At 46.2% G+C, this 9419-nt stretch overlaps 1 protein-coding gene across 1 annotated transcript in view; it reads left to right on the top strand.

Annotated features, from left to right (window-relative positions):
• The first annotated feature begins 1029 nt into the window (after nt 1-1029).
• aldh1a2 (aldehyde dehydrogenase 1 family, member A2) overlaps nt 1030-9419 on the top strand; it is a 20837-nt gene continuing 12447 nt past the window's right edge. The window contains exon 1 of the mRNA XM_084476122.1: nt 1030-1184. Coding sequence (XP_084332248.1) covers nt 1062-1184 — 123 coding nt within the window. The 5' untranslated portion in view covers nt 1030-1061. The remainder of the gene's footprint in view (nt 1185-9419) is intronic.

Here is a 9419-nt window from a genome sequence, read left to right as displayed (position 1 = left end):
TACTACACTATAATCCACTATACCACACTATAATCCACTATACTACACTATACTCCACTATATACTCCACTATACTACACTATATAGCCTACTCCACTAGTACACTACGCTATACTATAAACGACACTATATACTTCACTATATTTACTACACTTCACACACTGTCTCCTCTGTATTTCTACTTTTTACAACCTTGAAGTTCAGTCGGAGTGCGTTAAGTTGAATCATGGAGCCAATAAGGAACGACTAAAGAGTTGTGTTCAGTAGTGACCATAAAGAGTTGTGTTCAATAGTGAACATAAAGAGTTGTGTTCAATAGTGAACATAAAGAGTTGTGTTCAGTAGTGAACACAGAGTTGTGTTCAGTAGTGAACACAGAGTTGTCTTCAGTAGTGAACACAGAGTTGTGTTCAGTAGTGAACACAGAGTTGTGTTCAGTGAACCCTCCAGCAGGACTCGCGCCGCTGCAGACTCGCTCCGTGTTTCTCCCGAGACGTTGAATCCCGTTAATTGGGCCGATGTTTATTGAGACCTTAAAGGTGTGAAGAGGATTTATCACCTGCGGGAGGTCGCGCTCGTGTCCCCGACCAAAGGGCCCCTCGCGGTCCCCGCTGATCCCACTGCGAGCCCCTGAGGGCCCCTGATCACCAAGCATCGACCGCTTCAAACAACCGCGTCGTTAATCAACCGCATTTAAACACAGCGAGGAAATGTCTGTGGTCATATTGATTTACATTCAACAAATTACTACATACTACGACTACATTTTACGTTATTATATTTTTGGAAAGGCTATTATTTTACTTTCTTACATTAATAATAATAATAATAATGATAATGGGGGGTGTGGGTGGGGTGTGGGTGGGGTGCGTGTCTCCCCTCCTCAGCCCGAGTCCTTTATGTAAATGCCCAAATGTATTCCAAAAGGACAGCCCTTCTTTCTCTCGGCCCAATCAAAACGGACTTCGACTGACACCTGGCTATAAACCGAGCCGGGACTCCAAAGTCCCGACCAGAAGCCTCCTTAAATCCGCCGTTACGCACCGGTCCTATCAGACGTCATGAGCTCCAGCGCCAAGGACCTCCCCGGAGACGCGCAGCGCGCGGACGCGGCCGCCGCCCTGCTGGCCTCGCTCCACCTGATGCCCTCCCCGCTGCCCGACCCGGACATCAAGCACACCCAGGTCGGTTCCCCGGTCCCGTCTCCCTCCCCGCCTCCTGTTGACTCCCGTTGGTGCGCGGAGGGGTTTCGCCTAAAGCGAAGTCAAACCGGTTTAAAGTGTTTCCGTTTGATTTGTTGTCTGCTGCTGGCTGTGATGTGGTTCAGCGCAGGTGATGATCTCGTGTGGGTGCAACCTGTGGCTCAGGTAGAGCCGGTACAGAGACCGCTGCTGGATTCTGATCGGCTTCGAGTTGGTTTCTGGTGACGCGTCAGGGCGCCCAGTCTGTTCCCAGTGCTTCAACTCTGTATGTTCCCAGTGCTTCAACTCTGTCTGTTCCCAGTGCGCCCAGTCTGTCTGTTCCCAAGTTCACAAACCTTGACTGGCTGGTTCGTGCGTTGGGTTTTAATCCAGGGTTTTACGCATAGATGTACTTAGTCCTACGCTAGACTGAATGTCCCTAGATTTAGCGCTATGTTGTTTTGATACAAAGGTTGAACATCGTTAATAATATTAGATGTATATGTATATTAAAGATATATTTTCCAGTGGATAAGTCATGTTGAGGCTGCAGGTCCATCAGAGCTTCGCTTTGTTTAGTCTTTTAATTAGTTCTGGTGAAATTGGATGATTTCAATTGACATTTAAGTCTTCTGCATATTCTGTTTGGATTGTTATATTTCATTTTTAAGGTTGTTATTTTACTCTTTATGTTTGAACTCAGTTTTAATGTAAAAACCAAACATATAAGAGAGAAGCGGAGAGAAACGTGTGATGGTTTCTATTGTCCGGAAGATGATTTTATTATATTCCTGATTTTATTTTATTCCTACATTTTCCAAAAGTGTCCAAAGGAATGAAAAGAAACAACTGCAAAGCAAAGCAAAGCGCACGACGCACTGGTTTTGGGTTTAAGGTTAGATGTGAGCCTCTAAGTTCCTTTAGATGTGAAGGTTAATTATTAACTTATCTTATGGTTTCAGAAATTACCCCTCAAAGTGTTTTTATCAGTTTAAATTAATGACAACGATTGACTCGTGATTAAATTTGTTCTTTCGGTTTCTGCGTCTGCTCTATTTTGTGCAGATATGTTTATGTAGGCTAATAGTAATGTATCATTTTAATTAATTAGCAATATCGTTTGTTATATAGGCTAATATATTAATATTGTCGTGGGCCAGATTTCGGTTTTTTTTTAAACGGGACACGGCCGTCGATTCTATGTAAATATTATTTAACCTATATATATTATATTACAGTATAATTAAGCCATATTATATTTAACCCACCTATGTATTTGACATTATATTTAACCCACCTATGTATATTATATTATGTTAACCAAACACAGGCCGTAGTCCCTTCAGATGTTTGCTTTTAACCATATTGAATTTGTGCGCGTAATAGCCTGGATTTAACACCAGAGATAAAACAATAAATGAGAGCGCTGAATACCTCCCGTTCCTGATATATTTCAACGTTTTCTCTTTACTAAATCAATTAAACATGCAGAACGAATAAAGAAGTATGGACAGCAAATCATTGTAAATTATGATTAATTACATAATAATATACATGTAAACTAATAGGCTTAGTTAATTACTTAATTGACTGGCTTTTTTTTGGGCCGAAACGGTGAATGGACAAAATCTTATTTCTATATCTACATTTAAAGAGCTAAAATGTCTCCCTGCATTATAGTGTATTTGGACATATTGTGGTATATTGACCTACAGAAGATGTACCAAACACTTTCTATTAGCTGCAGTTCTTATTTTTATTTTTTTTAATGTTCAGTGTTTGGCTTCAGTCCCTGCTCGTGTCCTAATCGTGTTTTCATTTTTACCTTCTTAACCCCTCGTTCACACTGTAAGGATTCATTGTCACGTTGCGCGACATGTTTTGTTTTGTTGTCGTGATATAGTAAAGATATAGTCGTACGGGGGTCATAAGGGTGAGTGTAAAGGGCACAGGAGTTTAATAACAGCCTAAGTTCACTCTGTGCTATAAACGCTGCTAGGATGGACTCCCAATATCTGCAAGTGCAAAGGGCACTTTGTATTGCTGATACACCAAATAGTTAACACCCCCCCTCTCCACACACACACGCAAACACACACACACACACACACACACACACACACACACACACACTCTCCGTCACACACACACACACACACACACACACACACACACACACACACACACACACATGCACACACACACACACACACACACACACACACACACACACACACACACACACACACACACAAACAAACACACACACCACCAATCAGAGAAAGTAAGCATGTTAAATCTCCTGCTCTCCCCTTCCTCGTCTCCGGCCTCAAATCATTCATATTTCTGTAACATAGTTCTGGAACACAAAGGTGTTTGGGCGGAGAGGGGGACCTTTTGGGGGTAGACTCGGGGAATTAACCCCCTCAGGAATGTAGGACTTATCCAACAGCAGCAGGTCTGGTGGATGTGAGGGGCTGGAGGGCCTGATTTATGGGCACCCCTCGCCTAGCCTCTCCTCACACCCGTCTCTGCACTACCCCTCGCCTAGCCTCTCCTCACACCCGTCTCTGCACTACCCCTGGCCTAGCCTCTCCTCACACCCGTCTCTGCACTACCCCTGGCCTAGCCTCTCCTCACACCCGGCTCTGCACTACCTGCTAGGGGAACTCACAGCGGCCACTGGCTGCTGCTCTCTGGGCTGGAGGACTGGCTTGCTACTCTCTTGCTCTCATTAGTAGTACTATATCAGTGTGTATATGTATATCAGTGCGTATTTAGCATGGTGGGTTACTAGGAGGGGAATGCAGGACAATAATTCTCTCAGAATGCCCGGTGGTGGCGGCGGCGGCGGCGGAGGCGAGCTCATTACCTAACCGCTCTGCATCGTCACCAGAGGAGAGTTGAGATTAAGAAAGCGTCCCAGTAAGGCTCTTGCCCCTTGTCCCTTTCACCCAGTCATGAACTATTCACCGTCAAAGACACTTTGTGTGATAGTGACAGTGGAGCTATACATCGTGCATTCATGTATTGTGAGCGTGGCGGTGCCCTGAATGGTCCAGTCATATCTCCCGTGCTTTATTACGACTGCACTTTCTTTGGGCCAAAAGTAAAAGTAGAATGATTCTTTATTTAATGTCTTTCTTTCTACCCGGCGCCATTAGCTTGCTTTTACCGTTGCGCACAAAACATTTTACTAGCATCACTAAAGAGCCAGGTGAGAAGTGTTAGCATAGTCTGTGGAGTACAAGGAGCCGTCGTTTAGTAAAAACTGTTTTATATTCTTTGTTTTTAGTTTTATGTTTATTTTTTTGTGTAAGGGAAACTTAGAGCAACCCTGCTGGCATTGTTACAGAACTAGAGTAAAAACTGGGTTAGCTTTCCAAATGGCCCGTGGATTTGAAATTGCACTCAATGATTATGTCTGAAGTTAAGTAAAGTTAAGTTTGTTAAACCTTAACCGACAAAGGACAAGCAGTATGCTGGCTCCCTTTATTAACTTTATATTTAGAATGCAGGAACTGTGCTGAGCTTTGTCTGGATGTGTTCCTCTGCACCATTTGCAAGCATTCTGTAGAAACTTAAGAAGAGTTCACGTTAAACTGGACTTATTATCTCTAGATAAGTCCGCTGATAAGCAGGCATACGCTCAAATGTAGGTGGAAACAATCTTCCTCGTAATTCAGATGTAGTTGAACACAAAGTCTTCTCCACGTTTTGTCTCCAGCCTTCTTAACCCACCAGCAGTAACACTCTCTGTGCTTTAGTGGTTGCGTGATAATCACGGCCTCTCTGTGAAGGACCGCCGTTCCCGTACCTGTCTCTTAAGGGTGTTTAGAGTAAAGTCATCGTGAGCCCATTCAGAGCGGGTGAATGAGGGCCCATCAATCTGTCACTGATTGAGATAGTACAGATGGGGCCCGGGGCCCCCAGCGCTAGCCCCTGTCCGCCGGCTGTAAGTTATGGCCCCGTCTCACCGCGTGGGTCACTGGCCTCGCAGAGCAGAGCCTGACCTGCAGTTCTGCTGTTCTTCACTTCAAAACCACCATCTCACTGTGATCCACATCAAACACATGCTCCGGTTAAGGGATACTGTGCAACTCAATGATTTATCACAACGCGCACAGCCAGAACTTTTTACTTTTTCCGTCCCCCCCCCCCTTCCTCCCCCCCCCTCTCTCCCCCCTCAACACACTTTGGTTTAAAGTCTTTGCTTACACAACGTCGTGGTTACACACTCCAAAAAATAAAAAGACAAGGAGAGGAAAGAAGAAACGGCGGTGGTTGTGACAGGCCGAGTGTGCTCCGGCGTGAACGCGTCTGTCTGGGTGAGACGCACGTTTGTGCAGAAGTGTAAATTATATCGGGGCTGAAGTGTCAACATGGCGTCCCCTGAGTGTGAATCACTTTCTGAGGAAGACCGGTGACAGAAAGGTTACCCCGTTCATTCCCAGAGTCTCCAGCCTTCAATCCCCCTGACAAGCAACGTGTAAATCCTGACGGTGTCATTATGAGAACCACCGGGCTCCATAAATCCATTGAGGAGGTGATTCACGCCCGGCCCAATCACAGGCACTTCATAGCACTCGCTCCGTACACACTTTCCAACAAAGAACTGTTTGCTCTCACAGATAATATTTCAGCACATGTTTTTTCCCCAAGTTATTTATTAGTTTAATATGTGTTCAATATTAGTTTATTACATTTGATGAAATCATTAAATTGCATTGAATAGAGTTTGGGAATGTAAACGACCTAGGGTGTGTGTGTGTGTGTGTGTGTGTGGTTGTGGGCTGTCTGGTATCTGACACTTATCATTGAAATGATCGTAATGTATAATCGAATGAAAAAACACACAGTATCCTAAAATGTATTTTTTAAGTTTATCTTTCTCCAAACCCTGGCGATGTCACTAGAGTTCAGAGTGTCTGGCCACAGATGGACTTAAAACACGTAACAAATATTCCCATGGTGCCTCCTTCTATCTGAGACGCTGAAACAGGAAGGCGGTCCCTTTAAACACCCCTCGCACACTCACACCACTTTTCCCATAACAAAGCTCGACAACTCTGTCACAACTTGACCACACACACAAGCAACAAAGATGTTCCCCGACCAGTGACAGCGAGGTCACCCTCGCCAGATTCCAAAGCGCCGGGCGGCATTGTGCGGAGCGGTGTGAAGGAAGCGTTGACCAGCTGCACTCTCCCTCTCTCTCCTTCTCTCTCTCTCTCTCCCTCGCTGGTAACCCGAGTGATTCTACGTTCTGGAAGCCTCTCTGACACAGAGAGGACACTTTTATAGAAGAGGATATGAAACTTCCTGCGCAGACTGGAGTGTCGGTCCCGGGTACGACTCCCCTGGCTATGGAATCTTGGCCTGTTAAAAACAGACTCACACACACACACACACACACACACACACACACACACACACACACACACACACACACAAACACACATATATATACATGCATGCACACACACACACACACACACACACACACACACACACACACACACACACACACACACACACACACACACACACACAGACACACACACACACAGACACACACACACACACACACACACACACACACACACACACACACACACATATACACACACACACACAACACACACACACACACACACACACACACACACACACACACACACACACACACACACACACACACACATATACACACACACACAGATGCCAAACCGCACATTTATCCAGTTTCTCCAAGAACCACAAGTTCTTGGGGACAGGACAGCTCCAGAGCCTAAACAAGCCGCGCCGTCGGGGGAATAAACCAACACATGTTTTAATGGTCTCTGCTCAAGAAGCTTATTTAATTAGCTTTCTTTGTATGTTTACAAGAGTGAATTACAGGAATTTACTGTGTGACAATTTCAATAGAGTCAATACAAGTCAGCCTTGGTTTGGTTTTTCATTTGAATGTGAAATATTATTAAAATGTAACTCTGTAGATGAATACAGTTTAAGTTATAGTTATAATGTTAGCTTTGGGGGGGGGGGGGGGGGGGGTCACAATTCAAAGTTATATCTTTTAAAAGTGCATTTGATAAATATTTACTACATCATGCTATCATGTAAACCAGATATGCAGGGTTGTTTAATCCAACGCTGAGAACATGTTTATAAAAAGCCTGTAACTCCAACATTGTTACCTAATTCTGACGCCTAATGAAAGCGTAACGCCCTGCGCTGGTCACAGCACTCCGGGGAACAGAGAAAGAAAACCATTCGTCATTTTAAAATGTGCACTTTTGCACTCAGTCTTTCATCTCCCTGTTCTTCCCCTTCTCCCAAATGAACCTAAAAGCAATTTTCAGAAACCTTGAGCGCGGATTTATTTCTCAGTGCTGTCCTCTCCATCACGCCGCTGAATGGAGCGGGACAACAGAGTGACGACGCGGCCTGGAGCGCCACGGCCCGGCCCGCCGTCTCCCTTTCGGGGGATGATTTAGATGGCGGCCTGCTGGATCCTGGAGCCCCATCCCCTCTTCTTTAACGGGGCCTTGAGAGAGGGACGGGGCCGCGTACGGAGCCCACCGCCTGCATTCTTGCCGGGGCTGCTGGGGCTGCCAAGGGGGCTCCCTGATTTAGGGTGCCCCCCCGCTACAGTGGCCCCAATAAATTTAAAAACTAATTCCGGGCTCTCCGGGGCTTTCTGTTTTTGTAGCCGGCGCTCGGCTCCTTATCGTTACTGACAATTTTATGAAGTGCCTTTAATGAGAGTCAGATTAAAGGGGCGGCCGCCCGAAGGATGGGGCCTGAGCATCTGCAGCTGGGAGAGAGAGACACCGAGAGAGAGAGAGAGAGAGAGAGAGAGAGAGAGAGAGAGAGAGAGAGAGAGAGAGAGAGAGAGAGAGAGAGAGAGAGGGTGTGAGAGAGAGAGAGAGGGGGAGAGAGAGAGAGAGAGGGAGAGAGCGAGAGAGAGTGGCTGTCTATCTATTGTCCATCTGGGTGGGGGTGGGGTGTGAGCAGTCAGATAAATAGCCCAGGAATGAGTGGGTAAAGTCCAGTGGAGTGGTACACACAGATACCGACGCTCTGCCTGAACCATCCATCTGCAGCACGCTTTTTCTCTTCTAGACATGCACCGGTCATAAGTGTGTGTGTGTGTGTGTGTGTGTGTGTGTGTGTGTGTGCATGTGTGTGTGTGTGTGTGGACACACATTCCCTTGCATTTTGCATACCAGCCCTTAAGTAAACACTGTTAGCCATTTACAGCCAATTAAATAGTACTTAAAGCGGTGCGTTTCTGTCCATAAACACGGAGAAGAGTTATGGAGGCCTGTGCCAGCGGGCCACTTGAACCCTGCTTTTAGCCATGCCCTCGGCCCGGTGTCTGTATACCTTCCAGTAAAAGACACTGAGAAGCTCTCTGTATACATGGGGAGACGGCGGCCAGCAGATGTGCTCTACACTCGCTCTATCAAACACGCTCGAGCTAAACATGTCAGGCCTCACGCTTTTATTTTGGTAGGCCACCTTTTCAGATGTATAATGTTATTTCTGTAGAGTTCTTCTTTTTTCGAATCACACCTTGTGCTTTGATGCCCCCAGAAGAACATTCCACACACGTGTTCCTCTGTGAGCGGTTCTCGTCCTCTGGCCGCGCCGGAGCTCAGATCCTGTTTGAGGGACGGTTGTTTAACGGAAGGCTTTCTTTAACGCATCACAGAGGCCGAGCGCCACGTGTTTTATGGTCTCGTAAACGAGCAGTGATGTTGTGAAACGTGTGTCTCTGTGTGTGTGTGTGAGTGTGTGTGTGAGTGTGTGTGTGAGTGTGTGTGTGTGTGTGTGTGTGTGTGTGTGTGTGTGTGTGCTCATGTGTGAGTCTGTGTGTGTGTGTGTCTGTGTGTCAGTGTGAGTGCATGCATGTGTGAGTGCGCACATGCACACGCATGTGTGTGTGTGTGTGTGTTTGTGTGTGCTTGCATGCATGTGTGTGTGTGTATGTGAGTGTGCATGTGTGTGTTTGTGTGTGTGTGTGTTTGGGGGGGTCTGGTGTCTGATAGGGATTTATTCTTCCCCCCCCCTTTGTCTGTGTGGTGAAGTACTCCCCAGAGAGCAATGTTGAACAAGCTGGAATCTCTGTTCTCAATCCAGAGATTCGCCCCATATCTTACACCAGCTTTACTGCTGCCAGGCCGACTGGCCTGCCGTGAGTCCTTCACAACCTCTCCCCTTCACCAACCC

Source organism: Micromesistius poutassou, assembly GCF_964030765.1.
Source record: "Micromesistius poutassou genome assembly, chromosome: 12".
In the NCBI taxonomy this organism is placed as follows: Eukaryota; Metazoa; Chordata; class Actinopteri; order Gadiformes; family Gadidae; genus Micromesistius; species Micromesistius poutassou.
The sequence above is the reverse complement of the archived record's forward strand: the minus strand, read 5'-3'. Positions and strand labels throughout refer to the sequence as shown.